The sequence below is a fragment of the Protopterus annectens genome, chromosome 7.part1 (assembly GCF_019279795.1).
Source record: "Protopterus annectens isolate FY-2018-M chromosome 7.part1, PAN1.0, whole genome shotgun sequence".
Lineage (NCBI taxonomy): Eukaryota > Metazoa > Chordata > Ceratodontiformes > Protopteridae > Protopterus > Protopterus annectens.
Window position 1 is genome coordinate 248,002,510 of NC_056740.1, and position 23,984 is coordinate 248,026,493.

At 36.9% G+C, this 23,984-nt stretch overlaps 1 protein-coding gene across 3 annotated transcripts in view; it reads left to right on the forward strand.

Moving 5' to 3' along the window:
* The window catches only part of ARHGEF3 (Rho guanine nucleotide exchange factor 3), a 3,017,585-nt gene that overhangs the window by 1,422,681 nt on the left and 1,570,920 nt on the right, over nt 1-23,984 (forward strand). For 2 of the 3 annotated variants that reach the window (XM_044078691.1, XM_044078692.1), the window contains one exon: nt 14,674-14,766. The exons of the other annotated variant lie outside the window; for it this stretch is intronic. In XM_044078691.1, the coding sequence (XP_043934626.1) occupies nt 14,674-14,766 (93 nt within the window). The remainder of the gene's footprint in view (nt 1-14,673; nt 14,767-23,984) is intronic. 3 annotated transcript variants of the gene reach the window in all.

A 23,984-nucleotide genomic window follows, 5' to 3' on the forward strand; every position in this document is an offset into this window, starting at 1 on the left:
CCTACATAGATCTGGTTGCAGCATTTGATACAGTACCCCATGGGCATTGTCAGCAAACCTATGGAACTAGGTAAAAACCCTATTATAACACACTGGATTGCTACCTGGCTCACTGATGAGACCCAGGAGGTTATAATCAGTGAGGCCATCTCCACAAAGGCCAGTTATCAGTCCCCAAGGTCTCTGTGCTGGGATAACTCCTCTTTGACCCCCTACTTCTTGGTTGTCAAAAGCCTTTGGATGACCACGTTTGGAGGTGATTGCAAACTGGAACCAGTTATTGAATCCCTCCGAGTTGAGAGCACACTTCAGGAAGGTCTAATACAGGCAAACACTTGGTGCAAAAGCTATAGTTTAAAACTCAATACCAAGAAATGTGTTATAGAACCTTTTGGGAAGTCTACCACCCCAGGTAATTATATAATCAGTAAAACTCCCATAAAAGGTGAGTCACTAGTCAGGAATCTAGTAACTCATTTAGATAGTAACCAAGCCTTTGACCAGCATGTATCCATGGTAGTAAGAATATCCTTCTATATTGTTCAGCCCTATACACAAGAGCCTGGTGTCTAGGTCCAGAGAGGTCATCATACTACTTTGCCCTCATCAGACCAAATATAGAGTATAATGCCCCCTCCAGTATGTACCTGACCACACACATAAAGCAACTGAAATGTCCACAAAGGTTCCTTACAAAAAAGAATACACAGAGTAAACGCAATGTCCTACGCTGGTCACCTCAAGAGCCTGTCTCTTTACTTGATATCATACAGACTTCTGACAGGTGATCTTTGCATGACATACAGAGAATCCGTGGCCCTGGTTTGATGAACGTTTTGCACAGCCACAAAAGAAATAGCATCAGAACTACTATTTTAAAAGACCTAAATTTTTACTGTGACAGAAATAGGACATGTTGGATAGATATGTTTTCCAGAGAATTCCCAACCTCTGGAACAGACTCCCCATCCATGTGAAGCAGAGTTCCTCCCTATCCGTTTTTAAGCACAGCTTGGACCAATGGATGAGTAACTGGAAATTCACCCCTGATCTGGCTCCTGTGTTTCAGGTAGATAGAGGCAGTCAGCAAATCACCACCGATATAAATCAAATTTGTTGGTCACCTTTGGGATGCCTGGGTAGGCTTATAAGGACCATAGCGGTTATTAGCCTGGTATAACGTTTAACCTAAAATAAATAAATAAGGAAATCCATATGCTGGCCAAATCATCTAAACCCAGATAAGAGGTAAAAATAGCCACACAGGCAAAACATAACTGCAAAACCTTTTTTAACTATGTTAGAAACTTCAGAAATAATGCCCAGCACTGTGCAAAGCTAATAGTAAATGATATCACATATTCAGACCCAGAGAATGTAGCCTGGTTGAGAGATTCTGCTCTAACTTCAACTCTCTCTCCCCCTCAGTATTCTTTGGTCAAATAATGACATGCACACCCCACCAAATTTCACAAGAAGAAGTTCTCAAGGCACTTCATCTGTGGGACCAGATAAATATCAGGCTGCATACTAGTTAGCTTGAAACAAGGCTTGTCATATTCCCTATAAATGATGTTCGATATTAGCCTCAAAACTGGTTTTATGACAGAAGAATGGAGGACAGCAACAGTCATTACCTTGCACAAAAGTGTAGTCATGGACACACAAGCATGACCATTCTCATCTGGAAGGCTAGGATAGGTTCATTGTGGAACTAATAAACAGGGATATGAGTAACCTACAGAATCTTGATTCAGCCAAGTTCATATTCATTAAAAACAAGTCCTGCCTACTTAACCTGTTTTATTTTTTCAAAAAAGTCCCTGAGGCAATGTATGAAAACAGATTGGCGCACAATGCATATGTGCACCTTGCAATGGCATTTGACTCCATCCTACACTCAGGCATCGAAGATAAACTCTCTCAGCAAAATGTAAACTCCTCTATAATTCACTAGATAACAAACTGGCTTACAAATGAAACCCATGATCTAAGGTTGGGCAACTGTACCTTCTCCAAATGACTTGTCTCTAGTGGAGTGTCCTAGGGTTTAGTCCTTTGACCACTCATCTTTAGCATTTGCTTTTCAGATGTCAAAGGTAATGTTAAGGGTTTTTGGCTGACTAAGTTTGCAGATGACTGCAAACTTGGTGCTATCATAAACTCCCCAAAGGACACCTGGATCATACAAGAGGGCCTCTTGCATACAAATAGTTGGTGTCAAAATTATGGACTAAAACTTAATGCCAAGAAATGTATAACCATATATTTGGCATATGTGACTCATCTTGTAACTATAGCATTGACAATACCCCCTCTGAAAACTGAGCAAATAGTTTGAAATTTGGGAACCAATGTCAACAACGAGCTGTCCCTTGATCACCACGTATCCACAGTTGTCTAAACGTATGGAGTTCAGATCCAAGGATGCAGTTGTTCCTTTAATCAGAACTCAGTGGGCCACTCATTGAATATAATGCCCCTCTCAGTATGTACCTGTCCAAACACTAGTCACAACTGGGATGACCACAATGTCTTTTCACTAAAAAAAACAAAAACAAAACAGTGACCTAAATCATAAAATCTCAAAGCATTGTCTCTCTTTTTGGTATCATACAGGCTATTAAGAGGTGACCTTTTCATTGTGTGTAGAGCCTCAACACACCCTAGTCTTATAAAACCTATCACATGTTTGCAGATCCAGTGGTGTCATAAACACTTGCTCAAGAGGCCTGAATCTTTTTTGCAAAATTAGTAGAATATCCTGGCGGGATAGTTAGCATCACAGAGAATACCACTTATATGGAACTGTCTTTCACTCCACATAAAACAGAATACTTCCCTTTATCTAGCCAAACATAATTTGGATGCATGGATGGGTAGCCGCAATGTCACCCATGCTTTAGCACTAATGGCCGTCATGGATAGGGGAAGCATGTAATTACCCCAACATGTACCTGTTCAGCCCACCTTTTGATAGTTTTTTTTTTCACCTTTTGATATTCCTGTTGCAAAATATAAGGGCTAATAATTACCATAGGAATACAAGCTAGGCTTCAGAAGATCCTCACAGACCACCAGTCTAGTAAGCACCAGTGGTTCTGTGGTGACTTTTTGTGCATACTAGGAGGCAAGATTATTGGGGTCCATCCTCTCCACCTGCATTTAAATAAATACTGAGTTCAACAAACAATTCAGGCAGAGAAACTCAAAATGTTTTAATGCACAGAGTAAAAGGAAAAGCAGTGTTCTGAATTTGCAGCTTACCACAGAATGCAATTTTTTGCTGAATGCATTCAGTGTTATATATGTATAGAAGCTTAAAGAGGTTTATAGGCAAGTACTAGGCTCTCTGCCCTTGTGGACCATTTTAAACCTATCCAACATCCCATACACATAGGAAAAACATCCTGTACCTTGTGTGTGTGAGGTAAATAGGTTAATGACTATATCAGCCCCCAACAAGTGGGTTAAGGTGTTTACCTCACAGACACAAAGCACAGGGTCTGGTTCTCATCTTTGAAGGGAAATTGGCTAGGCTTAAAATAGCCCACAAGGGCAGCTAGCCTAGTATTGTCCTATAAACCTAATTAAGCTTCTATACATAAATAATACTGAATGCATTCAACAAATGTTTGCATCTGGTTGTGCTTAAAATTGTCATTACCATATTTAATGCCACTTTTATGCCAGCAGACTTACTTTTTCCAAGTCAACACTATGATTTGATTCTCAGATAGAACAACTCTTTTATGTTGGTGTTACTGACACCATTGATGACTTGGAGACCATTTTTTTCCCTGTAGCAGTTTAACAAGAAACCAAATTGATTTTATTCCTCTCTTCATTTTAAAATGAAAACACTGTCTTGTGCTGCAACTTCCCTGTAGAAATGGAGAGTGTTTAATAGGTTTCATCTACAATGGCAAGTGAAATGCAACCACTAAAAACTAAAGTGGAAACTGCCACACATTAAATGTAACAATAATACTTCATAAAGTAAGACTATTTGCTTTTTTTTCATGAGTCTTTTTTTGCATAAACCAGTCTGAAGTTTTTGCTGCATCTTTGTCATGCGTTAAACCTAATTATGATTTTAAATATTTGATTTTAATTCACTCAAATGAAGATAATAGCCAAGCATTGCCATCATAATAAAGTAATTTAAATGTGACCATCTGTGCTCTGTAAAGAGAATAAGGTGCCAGAAAATGGCCACGTAATTATTTTTCTCACAGTTATAAAAATGACAATGCAAACCCATGAAATGAGTGGCTAGGTTATGTTATAAATTAGTTTATATGTGTGGGTGAGTTTGTGTCTGCAGATAAGTACTTCTTTCACTCTCTCTTGCTACACATACAGTTGCATGCGTGTGTTCTCTGTTTCTTTCTGTCTCTCTCTAGTTATATTTGTTTAATATATGCATGCATATGGGTGCCATCTCTTTTATCAAATTTATATTTAGGTTGTCTGCCAATGTTCTTACTAGAATGATTGAAAATCTTTTTTTTTTTTTTTTTTTTTTACTTTTGAATTGAGTTCTGCATGGAGGATCCGACTTGTCCTTCCTGCAGAAACAATGTTAAAGTACATTTCAGTGTTTTTAGATGGGGTTTTGCATGGAAGATAGATCTTGCTTCCCTGTCGTACATAAGCTAAATCCCATTCTGGTGTTACAGTCGGATGGGCATCAGTGTTTTGTATGTGGTTATCATTTAAACAAGGGAGCAAGCAGTTAAACAATAATAGAAGCATGCATACATGCATATGCAGATATATTAGTATGGTATTAACTGTCAATGTTCAGAAACATTGATGCATATTACATCGATTCATGCATGTCAATAGCATATTTAATCAAAGGAAAAGCTAGCTGAAACTAAACTAATCACACACACACACACAATTGCAGTTAAGCATGGACACAGTTTGTCTATAGACTTTTACTGTTAGGGAAAGGTTTTTTATTTAGAAATTGCGCATGATAGTGGTTAGGGATTGGATTTAGGGTTATTACACATTAGTAAGCTGGTATAGAGGAGCCCTTGCACACTCATAATAGTAATGCTGAACTATTTGATATATCAAAAGTTTTGATCTTAATATCCTCTCACACTCACCATTACCAAGGTTACATCCTCTGCAGAAAAGCACCATTCAGTGATGCTATTTTTGTTTGACTCCTGCACACAACACAAAAACTGCCTGCCAAGAAAGTTCACATTTGACAGTGTGCTGTCACTATGTACTACCTGACATAGCAATATGTGCTACCTTACAAATAGACGTCAAGCAGTAAAATGGAATAAGGCCTCCTCACCCTTCCTCAATACACCAACAGGCGTCCCCCAAGGCTCTATTCTTGGCCCCCTATTATTCAACATATTCATTAATGATTTCTATTAAGCCATCCCTAATTCCACCCTTATTCAATACACAGATGACTGTACTATAATCTCTTCCTCCTCCTCCCTCACAAATCTCACATATCTCACTCAAGCCACTTTCTCTGCAACTGAGCAATGGATGCTTGAAAACCATCTGGCTCTAAATGCTTCCAAAACTTAACTGATTCTTTTTAGCCCCACCAAAAACTCTCCTCTTGACAAACTGTCATCCATTATTACCAGCAAAAACAAAACTCCCCTTGAAATTGTCTCCAACTCAAAATTATTAGGAATAGTCGTCGATGACCAGTTAAAATTCGATAAGCATCTACTAGTCAACTTAAAAAAAAAAAACTAGGTATGCCTTACAGCCATAGCATTTCATCTCTCCCTCTACTAGAATCACACTAGCCAACCCTGTTATATGGGGCAGCTATCTGTACCAATCTGCAATCCTTCCTTAAAATAAAACTTGCAACTTGCTATAACAAAATATACAAGTTTGCTGCCGGTCACAAATCCTCTTCCATCCACTGTAATTCCCTTCACCCACTAAGCTGGCTAGAGCTACCCAATTTCCTCAGTTACACTCAACTTATCCAAGCCCATAAACCCATCCACAAACCATATCTCTGCCCCTCCCTAGCTAATACCTTTGAAATGTACATACCGAATCGACACTTGAGATCCAATTCCCCAAACCTAATTAAACGTCATAAACCCTCACGTCCATCTGGGAACCACCTGCTATCCTTCTCCCTAGCACGCCTCTGGAATTCTCTTCCTTCATCCATCCGCACTATCTCCTGCCTTTCCTCATTCAAAACCTCATTACACTCGCATCTTGCCTCTCAGTGCATATGCTCCTATCCTACCTAAGTTTCACATAAACAGAAATTAAAAGGTTGCCATATAGAAAATATATTAAGTACACTTAGAAGAATATAGTTACACAAAAGTAATAAATGCAAGTTGTAAGCCATGTACTGTAATTAACTTGGAATGCATTAACTAATACAACCATAAAAGTATAACAATATATTCATACAAAATATAACTTCACTTCACCCATAATACCATTGTTTTTCTCTCGATGAAATGCTATACTCCTGCATTTTCACATGTCCAAACCTTTAAAGTGTCATTCTAGTTTTCTGAGTCTGTACTTTTGTGTGTCACTCTTATTTTCTGAACCAGTACCTTTGTGTGTCAACCTTACTGTAGAAATTGTACTTTGTTCCTACTTCACCATTTCAGATAATGAATGTTTCTAAATCTAATGTCCTCCTACTTCTTTATTTTATAAACTGTACTGTACACTCATTCTAATTTTAGTAATTGTATAATTAATTTCAAGTGGACTCATTCTTATTTTAGAAATGTACAATTAATTTTGTTGTTTCTCCTTATACTTCTGTACTTTCTAATCAAAAATGTTTTTTTTTTAAATTTTTTTTTTCTTTGTAAAACTCACTGTAATTTAATTTGTCTCGGAGCTTTTCTCCCAAGGACTGCATTGAAAATGGGTTCCTTGGCCCAATGGACTATCCTGGTAAAACAACTGCAAATAAATAAATGTACACTGTATGTGTGTTTGTATGTGTAATATATCTATTTCTATCTATCTATATATCTATATATATATATATATATAATATCTATATATATGTATGTGTGTGTAAATATATGTATATATATATATATATATATATGTATATATATAGCGAGAGAGTGGACCAGAGTTTTTACTTTATCCTCACATTACAAAATTATTTTCCTAAAAGGGGTCACCATTTTGTTTCACAGTGTTCATTCATGGAATGATCTGGTGCATTTTTTAGACTCATCTATTGTTAATTCACCAGTTTCAGGGCATATTAGTTGTCCAGTTTGCCAAGGTCAGATAAGTAAAAAAATACCATCATTCTTAAAATTGCAATTGTTTTACAAATAAACAACTAAAAACTTCTAATCCACCTTTCCTACTTTCAACTGTCATCCTACAGGTGATAGTAATACTTGTGGAACTCCCTTTGTATCACCCCACTTTTCAGTGTAAGGCACTGGCAAGTAGCTAATCCATCAGTGATATTTAAACCTGAAAAGCAATTCTCTTAGTGTGACCTCTGGTTGTCCTCTGCCCACCATTTTACTGTGTAATCTCTGTAATCATAATTATCATTTACAGCTGCCAAACTGATATCTTCTTTAAATTGCAAACATGCTGACTTTTTGGATGTAGATTTTGAGCGATGACTTGCACTAGATTATCTATTGTAATGAACTTTGTAGTCTTGTTACACTTTAGAATGCTTTCCATTTGTGGACCATGTAAGGTAAAACCTCTCAAACTATAAGCACGAACAGTCTGGACAAAGCTAAAAATAATAGTTAACAATTATTCTACAGTAGGGCCATAGCCAGGATTTTTAATTTTATGCCAGCTTCCAGAAATTAGCCCTTCAAAAGTGTAGTACTCCGTCCCCAAAAAGGAAAATAACACTTTAGCAGAAATCAAATTAAGCCAACCAGACATTCCGAGTAATACATAAAAAAATAGACCATGATAGTTATAGCAAATCTGTACTTTATTTTTTAGAAAGGGTACATGGTGAATGCCTGGTCACATTTATGTTTCACTGTCATTGTGCATAATCGCATTTCAGGCAAGATTCTTCGCTTAAGCTTCATAAGTCAGGATCATTGGATGAAGACGGTCCCAAATGTAAATAACAAACAAAAAAAAAACGCATGTATTTAGCCCATATTAAGTTGGTGAGCATAGTTTGAGAATTTTTGCAACTTTCTGTATTTCGTGTAAAAGTATAAAATGAGAGAGTGTTCAAATCCAACATAAAATGTTGGTTTATTGACAGAAATAAGATTCTGTGTTTCCTGAACAGCATTGGTCCCATAGCAAGATGTGACAATTATCCGTATTAGTCTTGATTGGTTAACAACATAAAACAGTGGTTTAAATTCAGAAATGCAGGGCCTTTTAGCATTGTAGAAGGTACGTGATATTGAAGATGGTTACGTTTACAATGGCGCTGTACCGCAAGGCATCTTTAGTGCAGTATGCTAAGTTAACTCCCCAGCACAGTACTGCAGTGCTCAGTTATTTACATTTACATCATTTGGCTGAAGGCAGTAGGACTGTGCTATGTATAATGCAGATGGAAGGACATCACGTGTGAGCTGAGTGTTCCTTGTACTGTCGGTGCACACAGTAGATAGGCTTTTGGGGATTGTGTCTGACCTGTTGTGGCTCTGCCTTTATGGGACAGCACTGATGGTAATTGCTGCCATGATATTTGTTGGCTCATCAGTGTCAAGGATTGGAAGTTAGTACATTGATTTAAGGCCATGAGATTTTTAATGAACCCCTTTCTGAAGTACAGGGTTTGAGTCCCTCAACATGCATTTGCTTATTGTATAACCTTGACCAACTCATTTAACCATATAGTGCTTTAGTGGAATTGAGGAATTGGGCTAGGGTTCTCAATGGGATCATGTGCCAACTAACTACCTATGAGCCAAAGTGTGTCACAATCACTATGGGTAGACAGAGGAGGCTGTCACTAATTGCTGCCACACCGGGTGAGAGGGTTGTTATGCTGTTGGCAAACTGGGTGGTGGGTGGAACAAAGAAGCAAGGGGACTTCATTTGCTTTTAGGTTAGATATGCAAAGGCTGAAGAATTCTGCTTTATGTCAGGATAGCCTGTACACTGTTTGTAAAGTGACTGCAGCACTGGCTTTCAGCATACAGCTCTGACAATAAGACTGACAGCCTGTATGAGAACTGCAGAACACCACAACATGTTGTTTCTGGGTACCTTGTATGTCTTTAAAGCAACAACACTAATGGGGTGTTGTGCAGTTCATGAAACACAGTTCACAGTCATGGGGTATTGCTCCTGTTGAGCAAAAACTCAGAATGTAACCAATTTTCCCTGTTTTTACTTAAAATTATTTATATTTCAGTGGTTTGTTCAGATCATTTCAATCTGAACACTTAGTATAGACAGACCTTACCTATTAGAAAGGTGCAGCAGACACTATATGTCCGTCTTGAAGTATTACAGAGAACAAATATAATGTTCATAAAACAACATTTTTAGCACTACATCATAGAACAGAGGAGGCCGGTCATTGTCAGGATAAATAATATAAAGATATCACTAAATACTAGGTTATAGTAAATTGCACGATAACCAAATGATTTTATTTTGATGTGTGGAAAACTGACGCAAAATAAGTCTGTACAGTCAGAGTTAGAAGGAAGAGAAACATGGTTCCAGTGTACACCGTCTCATATCGAGTTCGATATAGATTTATCAAGCACAATACGCTGTGCAACTGAAGTCCACAGGAGGCGTGGTACAGGAATCTTAGAGCTGTAGACGTAAAGCACTCATTAAAAAAACAGAACTGCTCTCCCAAATAATACATTTAATAGTACAGTGTCATCTTTACACATTTCTGGAAGCAGCACAGTACTTCTTCAGAACCGATCTAAACAAATAAATTCCACAACTCATGATGTGTCTAATCTGTCTTCACCTACCATTTCTTTATCCCTTCAAAACCTACCATTAATCAGACCAGCTTTAACATATTGTAAAACAATATCCAACACTTTTAGTTTTTTATTAACATGAATCTGGCAGATGTATTCGCCAATCAAATATTTGCATTTTGCTGTTAAATTGACACATTTTATTGTGTATTCCAACTTCACAAAGTATTGTAATTCATATTTTTACTTTCTGACTGGCAATCTGGTAATAACCATACTGAAATAAAACAGAAATGACCAGTGAGTAAATATAATTGTGCAGAGGGCTATGCTCCTTCTTTCACATTACTTCTTCTCATAGCCTCCATATTTTAGGATGTAACAACCCAAAAAACTATAATAAATCCTATATTGACATCTGCTTATAGCAATTCTTATTTATGTAAAATCTGTATACAAAAATATTGACTGTTTGTTCATAAGGACCACTGTTAATACGGATAACTCTTAATTAGTTTGCAACCAACAATTCTGCAAGCTTTCTAAATGTTCTAGTGTAATATTAATTACTTCATTTGCATTTTATGTTTGAATCAACTTTGGGAAAAGATCCACCCTTAGTAAATTATATTACTATTGTCCTGTTTTAAGGAACTATCTACCTCTATTCTAAAGTTGGCTAGAACACTTAAAATATTCTATTCCATGTTTGTGAGAAGTTTAACAATCAAAACACAAGATCACACTTCCCAAATCCACCAGCTCCCTTCTTTTAATTTCAACTATCGTTACACGTTAGGCAAATGGCAGCTGAGGGAACCAAACCCTGGACCCCATGAAGTAGCTTATTAACAACTAATAGCTTTCATCCTTTGTGCTAACTGCCAAACATTCTCAATATTGTTCATATCAACAGTACAATAGGCTGAACAACAAAAGGTATTTTGGCCAAGTATTAGCCTTGTGAAAGTACAGTACAGTACATTTAAAGGGCATGTTTTAACTTCAACAGTAAGTTTTCCATATGATAATGTAATCTGGTGGGTAAAGCTTAGTCATTACAACTCCTGGGTTCAATCTTGCACTCTAAATAAGTGGTTGATCTTTACAGGATGATAGTAATCGCACTATATTCACACATTCTCAGTGTGGTCTGGCAGCATCTGGCAGCTGTTTAGTTTCATCATCTATTTCACATCTGCATTGTTCAGTCCTGAACCCCAATTCAACATTTGTGCTTACAGCACAAAGTAGATACCAAGACTTACTTTCTGAATTTACACATCTGGTCCAAAGAACATTTTTGATACTGAACCGTAGATTAACTAGCGTTAGTGGAATGGCATCATTTGGAAAAATACTGTTCTGCTCATGGTTCAATGTTCAGAGGACAAAGTTTTATCTCACAATGTCAAGGTACACTACAGACCTCTGTCACAGCCAGTATGGCAAAAGTGGCTAAGGTGTAGTATGCTTATGGATTGAGGTAAATTGTTACAGGCCCTGCATAATAGCTCCGTGGTTCAGAATACACTACTCCCCCACCCACAGAGTGCTCACGCACAGAAACATACACACAGCAGGAGAATGATGGCCAGGATGAGCAAAGACCACAGAGCTGTATGCATGTCAGTAAGCATTTTGCACATTACTTCTGTACTGCACAAGTGTTTCAGAAGAATGTGTTTACACATAGTCCAGTGAGTAATAACTAGAAGTTACTTATATACATAAGGGATCAGAATGGTTCAGCATTAATGCACAACTGGTAGATGGACAAAACTACAGTCTGTTTGCACTGTCCACAAATGAAGTGGGAGCCTCATGTTAGACAAACATGAATTAGATTGCAAAAGCAGAGAGCTCCATAGAGCCCTTTGTGGTTCCATTCAGTACAGTGGACACATACAGAAGCCACTGAGAATCCCATCGTAGCAGTTATTAAAGCTGTTCTCATACCACCCTAACCACTGTCTGTCATTGAATGTCTGCTATAAGTGAACAATGTCCTTAATTCCACTGACCCATATTCAGCTTCTTCAGCCTCCTTACACTGGTAATGATTTGGATTCCTGCTCCCATCTCTCAGTAATCAGACTCCTGTATCATTGTCCATTAAGCTGTTATGAATTGGTGTTCACATTCTTAATGACAAGAACCTGTCAATAACAGTTGTAGTATCCCTCACTCTACCATCAGTGACTGGAATAGCCAGCCAGTTTTATGTATTTACTTGATTAATTTATTGATTTATTTCCACTTGACTCCCCCTGAATGTTGGTGACTGTTGACCCATCTATTACCACAATTCCATATCAGATTGCATACCACAGGTGTGTTAAACCAGATGCCTGTTCTGTTTTTTAATCAGATGTATAATGACACATTTCAGGAACTGTTCATACAGGCATTGTGTAGGATGCCCATTGTGGCACACCATGCCATGTACTCTCTGGCATACTGCCACTTTGATGACCATGCCTTCCAGCACCTGTGCAACCATTCTGTTCGAAACTCTCTGAATGGATCCTAGCCATAATAAGCTACATAATCTTAAATATTAAGTATCAGAAGATGGGAAAATGCTTATAAAAATGGTCTATTAGCATGTGCTACAGCTGTGTGATGAAAGTATCACATGGGCTTGTCCTGTAGGCTGCACTGAAATGGCAATAAGGCTTTGGACTGCTGCTAGTCTGTATTCAAACTAGTCTTTTTTAAACAAGAAATGTATTTATTAAATTATCCTGTATGACATAGTCAGTCATGCATTTATATAAATGAAAACAAAAAGAAATGGTCAAGATTGCTGGGGTCACACACTAAACAGCTTTAGTTGTAAAAACATATCTTATAAAACCATAAAACTATAAAAGGTAGAATTCAAATATTACAATAAGAGCTTTTGTTTTCTAGTAATTGCTTTTGTTTGTCAGCCGCCAGAATTAAACTTGGCAAATCGTTACTATGTCTAGGCAATTCTCATTCTCTGTCATAACTCAAAAAAAAATTTTATTAGTTACACCAGTTTGCTCACCCAATATTTCTGTTAGAGTAGTTTGCAGGAAATTTTTAGTGTCTGCCAACTCATTACATTCCCAAAAATATGTTCCCATCTACCTCTTTCTTCTCCATCACACCTACAATGTTTGCAATCTACCTGAAGAAAAATTCTTTGGGCTCTGCATGGGGTATAAAATAGCTATGCAAACAGTTCCAATCAAGATTGTAAATCCTTCTAGAATTTGTTGCATATTTGGGAGACATACATATCAAATTCAACAGTTTTGAGACTGTTTTAATTGGGTAGTTTCTAGAGTGTATTACTGCTTCTGAGGTAGTGGTTGTTGCTTTCAAAGATTGCTTGACTGACATTTACATTTGGATGCTGCCTCATTGCAATACTTAACTATTATCCTTGAAAAAAAATCTCTGTACTAGCAAAAATCATGCTTATTTTATGAAAGCTAGATATATTGGCCACCTGAAAAGGTTTGGAGGGAAAAGATCTATCACAGTCATTTGTGAGAATTTGTGCACCAGACAGAGCAAGACCACAGCTTGTTGAATATATGCCTTGAAATGAGAATGAAGAACTGTGAAGTAATCATCTACTAGAATATGAAATCCTTTTCTTTATAATCTATCTTATACAGTCCCTAACAGCGATTTATACTGCCTACTTCTGTGTGTTGAACAGTCTGTTAATTGCCATCTTCCAGAGTAAAACCTCCATAATGCCTCTCCCCAGCTTTGTAGGTTAACTGAAGTTCCAGTAAGAAAACAGATACATTTTGAAAAAGTGGAAGTGCAGAAGAATCTGAAACAAGAATCAGAGCAGATCTAAAAGTGTTTATTAGATAATTCATTTATGTCATCTGAGCTTGCTTACTTGAATAAATAAAAAAGATAATTAAAGGTTGTTCCCACCAGAACTGTTGCTAGGTTGGGGTGCAAGTTCTTAGGGTGGCATGATCTGGAAATAGTGCCAGTATTAATTTAAACAACCACAGTGAAGCAACATCACACCTGTTGAAGTGTGTGTGGGTGTGTGTGGGTGTGTTTGTGTTAATTATTGGCTGGGTGGCTCTATAGCAAAGAGCTTGCTAGTGTGTTACATTTCAGTCATTAATTTTGGATTGGGTGGCAAAATTCTGGGATGACTGACCATGATACTGTTTCATTTAGCTGCAGCTCTGGCTTTATTTTTCAGGAGACAGAGAAATCACCAAGTTGTATGTCAGATAAATCGATAATTTAAAAAGTTTTGTGAATTTTTTCAGGCATAGAAGAACTTAGCCTCAAGGAAATACCCCTAAGATGCTATGAACTCTGAGGAAGTTATATTTAGTTAGGGGAAGCCCTGAGTAGCTCATTGGATCTCCAGAATTTTGTGCAGAACATTTTCAGTTAATTGTAATTTTGTTGTAATTGGCTTTGGTGAACTGTAGTGGACCCTTGCAATATGAATCTACACTACTGTCAACTATTGTGCAGGACTGAAGTGTTGTAAATTACACTGAGCAGAATTAAAAAAAATTGACTTTCAGTCCCGACTGGTTTAGAAGTGATTGTGTGTAATAGCTGTGTAAAGTTTGGTTTCAACCTTCATTACTAACGTGCACATTATTAATGGTTTATAAGTATCATAAACTGATTTGTTGTGCAGTTTATATTATGCAACTGTAATTGTATTAAAATAACACAAAAATGGTAAATTTGCTCTCTTCTGCAATATACATGAATCTGTTTTATATCCTAGGCTGGTAAGGACACTGAAAAGAGAATTGATTCACCTACAGTTGGAGCTCTGACTTCAAAGCCACCTGACTTTGGCACCAGTGTCTATGTAAAGGTTGTATTTAATTTTTATGTACATTTTTTTCCGTTAAGCCCAATGACACCATAGGTTCCTTCTTTTGGAATGACCTAGAGGGGATAGAAACCTAAATGATTTTTTGGGGGGTCACATTTTATGGACTTGAAAATTCATTTGTACTTTAAAAGTGTCTGTTGTTGTAAATACCTTAAGAAGCAAATAATGTTGCAGACATGAGCTGCACCATGCTGTTAGCATATTTTTATGTTTTATGAAAAACTAAGATTCACAGGCAGAAAAGGGCCTATTATCTACTTAGTCCCTTCAGTTGGCCCTCTGCAGACCTTCTGCTTGGACTTCCGTTTACATCGTCATATGTATGTGGTGTTTGCCATATTGAAAGTTTTTACCATATTGGCTAACACCAGCAAATATCCCAAGGGGAAGCTTCATGGCTACAGAGGAATAGTAGGAAGATTAACAACGATTTCTCTCAGTTCTTTGCACTGATATAACCATGAAGCACAACTGTGTCTGGTAATACTGCTCTTTCTTTGTATTAAGAGAATGGGGATATGAACTGTATATGAATCCATCAGAGAAAGGGATACATACATTTCCAGGGCACTGATAGCTCTTTGCCCTTTTCGCAATTCTGATGTGGGCATTACAGGTTGATAAGTAGGAGTAATCTGCTAGGCTTAAGTTTCTTGATTTTTACATGCAGCCTCTGGTATAAGGTCTACCAAGGATTTGTTGTAGTCCATGAGAATGACACTTGCGTCTTTCTCTGAGTACTGGGTTCATTGCAGAGTCCCCAGGCATGCTGAGTGGTGCTAACAACATAGATGCCATCTTCATAAAGAAGTATTTATTGCAAATTTTATAAAGTGTGAAAAGTAATCACTGTTTATCTCATAACATGTAAAGAATGCAAGTAGTGAAGGCAGCTTTCTATCAGTATTAATATAGTATATGAAATTATTAGGTACCTGTACACTTCGTTATTTCTTTTCGTTATATGCAGGGTGCTGCACTCCTGATTGTGTTGTCCTTCATATGAGATGTTATACCAAGGTCGCATCTGCTTGTGTTGGTGGTAGCTCAGTGGATGCAAAGATCTCATGCCACTTATTGAAAAGTGTAAGGGTCCTTTATTAACACAACATAAAACATTATTTACATATTTACAAAATAGACATATTTTCAGGTGCATATTTATACATTCTTATATATTGTCATCACTGGTACTCTTCAATAACTGAACCCCACACCTTTTTCCTTAACCATAATCTAATTCACAATATATCAGCCAAAATCCATTACTCAATAAACAGATTTCATTCACTGTCTGGTTCCAAATACCCCATATTACCTAAAATAAATTCTTATCTACCCTTCTCAGATATTCTTCCTTCTTGTTATATCCATACATAAACATATTCATATCTACATTGTTTACATCATTAATATTTATCAAAAAGTTTTCCTCACACAAATATTTCCATAGTTTAACCACTCTTCTGCATTTCAAAAAAGATGCTGTTGTCGTCTCTTAATCCCCAGAAAATAGACACACTTTCAACTTTCTTTTTATCTGACACATTTCCCTTTACAGGTAACTTATTTATTACCAATTGCCATAAGGAATCCTGATACACTACAATCTTAGTACACTACTTTTTCTGTACGTTAATGGTTTTTATCACCACTTCTGGTATATTTTCCGGGTCTACTTTAAACGAAAGCGGAATCCGTTGAATACGAATCTGTCGACACATAAACAGCGAAACGCTATAATGTTGAACATGCAAAACTGTGAAATTTAAACATTGAAACCGCAATAGTCAGCCAACCCCACCGCCCATAACATACTACCTACGCAAACACAACAAAAAACACATACATACACTAACCAAAACCCTACTACTAACTCTAAATTAAAGCACCAAAACCCCACTTGTAACCCTGCACTAAACCCCACATACACAACTATCTATGCACTACCCTTAACCCCTCCCTAACCCTAAGGTCCATAACTACCGCACACTTACCCTACAGAACTACACCCACACAAAGTAAATATTCCACACACATGCACTTAAAACCCTACACTAAACCTTACATACATTACCTATCTATGCACTTACCTTAATCCGCACCCTAACCCTATGGTCCGTAACTATCGCACACTTACCTTGTGGAGCTATACCGCAGATGGGCCAACTATGACAATTTGACATTTCCGATTTCGCTATTTAGTGTGTTCGGCGTTTCTTCGTTTCACTGTTTATGTGTCGACGGATTTGTATTCGACGGATTCCGCTTTCGTTTAATTGAAGTAGACCCCATTTTCCCATGCATTTACATAATATTGTTTCATCATATTATTATACCACATCCTTCTATTTTTCTCTGTATCATCAATTTTCATTTACCATGTAGTCTTTCTTTGTCTTTTTCGTATTCTCATCATTTCCCAGAAATATTTGTACTTTTATTTAAACATTTTTAGTATTGATTTCTCTTTCACTTTAATATTCTATGAAGTTTAAAGAAGTAGAATAAACAACTGAATCTAATAACCCCAATCCCCCTACATCTTCAGTCATGTACAGTACACCTCTTTTCACCAAGTTTAATACTAAACCCCATATGAAAGAAAACACTAATTGCACAATTTCTTTTTCATATTTTTTCTGAGATCATATAAGCATTTGACATGCATGCTGTTTTTCGTAGTAAACCCAAATTCATCACATACCTCTTTTGTTGAATGCTAATTTATAAGTCTTCAACATAAGACATAGCTTTCATTTCTTTTATCAAGCCCTCCCATTGTCTCATAACTACATTATTTTTCCAGATTTTATACCTAACAAAGATACTTCATTCATTGAAAAATACACCCTTCCAATTTTCACATCTCCCAAACCCTTGCTTTTATCATTATTCAAGGACATTCTCATTTCCTTTAAACATCCCTTCAGACAACCCAACACTTCCCTCATTCATATTTTATTCTTAGCAACCCCACTATATCATCTGACTATGTCAAACTACTGGAATCACCTCTTCCTTTTGCATCACATATTTACCATTGTTCATTTTATAAGTTACTGCACTATAACACTCATTACTAATGCAAACAGTATCCCAGCCATGGGACATCCTTGTCTTACTCCTCAATTCATACATATTTCTTTACTCAGCCACCCATCCCCCTAACACTTTCACTTTATTATTTTGATATGCTGACATGACATACACTCCTAATTCAATTACCTATTCTTTAACATCCCACAAAGCATTTTGTCCTACTATATCAAATGCCTTGCTAATATCACCTACCATAAGTTTCACATCTTCCCTTTTGCTTATAATATCATCCACAGTCTCTTAAACTGCCAATAATAATTGCTGGCATCTCTTTCCTTTTATAACATATACTTTCTATAATGTCGTTTGTGCTTCCTTTCATTCTCCTATGTATTATTCTCATTAAAATATCATCTGTAAAATTTAATGCAATAGCTTTCCAATTTTTATTTTTTTTCTTTTTCCTTCCATATAGATTTTAATATCCTACTACATAAATCTTCATAAACAAATCCTTCTTTCAACCATTCATTCAAGACATTTATAAAACACTCCTTTTGCCAATCCCATAACTTCTTGTACATTTCATCCCCTATACCATCTAGACCTGGTACTGAATTGACATTTACTTTCCTAAGTACTTCATCCAGTTCACTAGTAGCAATTTCTTTTTTCCATTTCCTCCTTAACAAATTATTGATTTTTTTTTACTTTCCATTCTCTCTCGTTTTCTTTTTTACTCTCTTTTTTAAACAGGAAACATGTTTATTGAATTACCACTTATGACATAGGCAATCGTGCATTTATATATACGAACACAGACCATATTGCCATGCTTTCAGTTGCAAACATTATAAATCACTTATAATCAATACAGTAAATTTTCAGTCAAACATTGCATAGCTCATTCATTCATTCCTGCCTTCCATTACCTTGTTCCTTCTCCAAAATATTCTTCTTCTTGTATTGTTCCCACAATTCCCATTTTTTTCTATGTAATTTCTTTTTAGTCTTCTGTAAAGATTCCACTTCCAGTTCTTTTATCTTGGTCACTATATTTACTGCTTCTAGTACAGTTGGTTTAGACTTTGATTTCCATTGTCTAGTAATTGTTTTTTTTTTTGGCAGCCACTAGAATTTAACTCAACAAGGTATTGCTGTGTCTACACAATTCTGATTCTGTATCACAGCTCAAAAAAATAATTTCCTTAATTACACCAATTTGCTCACCTAGTATTTATGACAGAGTAGTCTGTAGGGAATTTTTAAAGTCTGCCAACTCATTACACTCCCAAAAAGTATGTTCTCAATTACTTCTTTCATCCCCATCACACCTCCAACATTTACAATCTACCCGAGGAAAAATTCTTTGGAGTCTGCTTGGGGTATAAAAATACCTATGCAAACACTTCCAAGCAAAGATACTAAATCTTCTATATGTTGTTGCATATTTGAGAGCAACACATATATTCTTCCTTTGTTTCTTTGTCAATTGCTTATCCAGTTTCTCTTCCCAATACTTTCTAACCTACTCTGATTGATTCCTGTAGTGGACATGCATTATTTTATATGCCTTACTAATTATCCCTTTTTAAACAGCAGCTTCTGTTCTAAATTCTAATAAAAACTCTACCAGTGCTGGTCTTTCACTTAGAATCCCCATGTTCTCTTCTCTTTGCTTATACTCTGTCAGTCCTTGATAGGGAATGCAATCTCTAGCCTGCAGTCCAAATCAGTTATTGGCCTCTCCCCATTCTATTACATTTCTCTCTCTAAGTATTTGCTCCCATTACTGTGGTTCCTTTGCCAGTTTTTGTCAGTAAATTCCAGCCCCCTCTTGCCTATACTCTGTATCCCTAATTGCAGTCATCCCTATCATCAAAATCTTCTTTCTACACTCCAGTGTTGGCTTAGTTCTTAGAATACTTTCTGTTACTTTACAAATGTATTCTGTATAGTTATTGTTATTCTTTTTAATCATCTGCATCCAAAATCAGTCTTTCATTGTTTCTTGAGCTTCCCCCTGTTTCATCATCGCCCATTTCAACTTTGAATTATAACTTTCTGCTTGGGCTTTACATAGGAGCCTTAAATGTGCAACTCTGAAATACCCCTTCAAATCAGGTAATCCCAAACCACATTGTTCTATTGGAAGGATCAGTTTATCCCGATTGGCTCTTGCCCTCTTCCCCTCCCAGATAAAATCTTCAACTATTTATTAATTGCTCTCTATAACTTCTCATCTGGTTGATAAAACTATGCCTAACATGTATAAAACTAAAGGGAGTAAAAACATTTTCACTGCTTGTATTTTGCTATCCATAAAACAGCGCTTCCAGTTTGTCAGTTTTGTATTGTATTTTGTTTAGTCTTTTCCCAGATATACTTAGCTGGCATAACAAAATCCTATTCAAGCCATACCCCTATGTACTTAATTTTATCATGTCCCCATAAATATGGGTATTGCTGAACCAGTTTGTGTGTGGCTGCATAGTTTACAACTATTACCTTTTTTATATCTTCATTAATTTGTGTCCAGAGAAGGCTTAAAACTGTCTCAGAATGTACCACAAAACTGAAATATCCTTTTTCTGGTTTTATCATGTATAAAATAATATATACTTCAATTTCTGAGTCCCTCATTTTCTTTGACAGTGGTTCTGAATGTAACAGGAATAATGAAGGGGAAAGAGAATAGCCCTACCTGGCTCCTCTGCTCAAACAGAACCGGACCCCTCACACACTTTAATTTTCACCTCTGGTCCCTTATATATCCTCCTAATGAACCTTATAATTTAATCAGGAAATGCAAATGTCTCCATTGCCCTAATCCCAGCTTACTCTGTCACATGTTTTCTCTGCATCATGACCCACCAACAACAATGTTGTTTTCTTACATTCAGCTTCCCTCTGGATCATCATTGCTCTACTAATGTCAAATGTTTGCCTCTCCTCCACAAAACTGCATTGATCCGCATCTGTCAATTGTGGCACCACCTTTGCCATTCTCTTTGCCATTAAAGACATAAACAGTTTATAATCATGGTCTAGAATCGAAATGGGCCTATATGAAGGTGTCTGTTACGGGTCTTTACCATCTTTAGGTATAGCAGCCTTCACCACTTTCTTCCAGGATGTTGGTCTTTACCATCTTTAGGTATAGCAGCCTTCACCACTTTCTTCCAGGATGTTGGTCCTTCTCCTTTTAAAATACTGTTAAACAAAACCTTCCAGATCTTTATCACTTTCTTATGTCCTAGCTTCCAAACTTCCACAGGATTACCATCTTTTCTTGGAGACTTTCCTGTAGATTGGTTATACAGTCCCCATTATTATCTTATCTCCTCCTATCTTGTTAGTAATTGAGCCTCATCTACCTCCAACCTTGGCATATTTAACTTTTTCATGCACATTTCAATTTGTACTTTTTCCTCATTTCCACATTTTTGTGCTTTATACAGATTTTCATAAAATGTCTGAAATATTTTTAATACCTCTACAGGATCTCTTATTTTCCTTGGTATAAGCTCCCTAATATTGTCAACAAAACTTTCTCATTTCTGTTTCCTGAGCAGCTGTGCTAAAAACTTCTGTGCTGTGGAGTTATCTAAAGTACCTATCATATGGAAACAATCTCACATCACCCCCATCCACAAAGGAGGCAACTCTTTTGATCCATCCAATTTCCATCCTATATCCATCTCATCATCCATATCCCAAGTTCTTGAGAGAGATGGCCATCAGCAGGTAATGCAATATCTATTGGGAAACAACCTTTTAACCAAAACCCAACATGGCTTCCGACCTAGCCACAGCACAGCTACAGCCCTGTTAACTTTTACAGACACCATGAGCAAGGCCAGAGATGCAGGATGCTATACAGCCTCAGCATTCCTTTATCTCTCCAAAACCTTTGACACAGTGTCTCACCCCTTACTTTTGAACACACTGTCTAACCTAGGCTTCTCACATAATAAAGTAAAATGGTTTCAGAGCTACTTCAAGGATCATAAAGCAGTGAAATGGTCCAATGAACTCTCACCCTTCCTCCACAACCCTGCTGGAGTCCCCCAAAGCTCCATCCTAGGACCCCTACTCTTCAACATTTTCACAAACAACCTACACACACTGCCTTTCACCCTGGGACCTTCATTCAGTACGCTGATGATTCCACCATTATCTGCACTGCTCAATCACTATCAGAACTACTTTCAAAAACTCAACAGTCCTTTACTGCAGTCGAATCCTGGCTAAGAAATGCCCAGTGCTTTCTTATTTCAAAGAAGACAAAACTAGTAGTCTTTCATCCCAAAAACACCTCCCCTGTCACTGATCATTTGAATATCCTTGCATCTGACAACACTGTCATAGAAATAGTGCAGGAAACCAAACTTCTAGTTATCATTGACAATAAACTTTCATTTGACCCCCATATACAGCAAAATATAAAGAAAACTCATCAAAAACTGGGATATTATATAGAAACAAACATTCCTTTACTTCAGCAAGCAAAACTACCCTTCAAAAACATTTTTACTTCCCTTCCTTCTGTATGGTGCCCCTATCTTAACTAACTTGGAACAAGTTAGAACAGTGCTACAACAAAGTTGCAAAGTTTGCCACAAACTCTAAATATCTCACACACCAGTGTAAACCACTCCTAGAATTAAACTGGCTTGAACTCCCCAACCAACTTGCCTTTATTCAGCTGTCCACCTCTAACAACATTATTTAAATGCCTATTACCTGCCCTGCACTAGCCAATCTAGTCGCAACTTACACACCAAATCAATCCCTATGATCAGAAGACAAAAATCTCTTCGCTATCTCAAAACTCACAAGAAAACCTGGTCACTCTCTGTATTTGTACTCTGTCTCTATACTTTAGAATTCACTACTTCTAGCTACCTAGCCTAACCAATTTCAAAGGCTCTTTAAAAAATCATCTCAAAAATACATGGCTCTGCTCCTGCATAAAGCCTGCCTAATGCTCAGGTCTTCCTCTTTCTGTCACATTTCAATCCCTCACAGACTGCAAGATCCTAAGGCTCTTCTAACTCCTTCTCTGCTTCTATACCATATCCTTAAGCTACTCAGGCTTTATTGCTTCTGTTTTTCTTAACTTTCTCTCTCACTATCTGTCTGCATCACTAACTTTCTGGCTGCTATTTTTCTAACTGACACTAACATTCTGTTTTGCATGTACTATTACAGTTAATGTCACACATTGCACTACTTACATACTACTTTTTTGGACACTGTCTACATCATGTATGGTGAGAGCGATTATTATTGTCTGTTATGTTTTAACTGTCTAGAACTGTCTAGATGTGTAGGAATGGATCTAGGACTTTTGATCGAAAGATCAAGAGCCCGAATCCATTACCACCAAACACACTTTAACGAAAGCGCTTTCATTGAAAAAGCACTTTCGTTAAAGTATGTTAAAAAATCTACTTGAATGCAGGGGGCAATTCCCCTTGCACCCCCCCCACTTTAATATTCTCACTCAGAGGTCACACTACAGTGGGCAAAAGGGAATTTTCCCTTACCGCACTGTAGTACGATCGGAACAACAAGCATACTTACGCAAAAGTGCTGAAAAGCACTTTCGCACAAGTATGCTCACCAGATTGGGATTTGGTGAAAGATGCAATCGAGCATCTGTACGGATCCCGTAGGAATATATTGCAGGAACTTATTTTTTGTATAGTATTTCTAATGTAATTTTTATTGTATTGGATTATACTGTATTTGTATTGTACTGTATGTGGAGCTTTTCTCCCCGGGCCTCTGCTGAAAATGGGTTCTGTAGACCTAGTGAGACCACCCTGGTAAACAAATGTCAAATAAATAAATAAGTAAAAAAATCAGTTGCTTAACAGCATATCGCTGTAGCCCATTATTTTTGTCTTTAGGACTCTGCAGTTGCACTTCTTGTTCTGAGAGATTCCCCTGTTCTCCAATACATACTTTAACATTTGGCAGGCCCTCTAAATCATTATTGTTACTTTTTAACCATATTTCTTTTTCTTTTATTTCTACCTTATTTTAAACTCCACTTTAATTTTATCCCACTCTCTAGCTGTATTTTCAGAAGAAATTTCTATTTTTCTTATTAACTCCCTGTTTAACATATAGGTGGAGAAATGTCA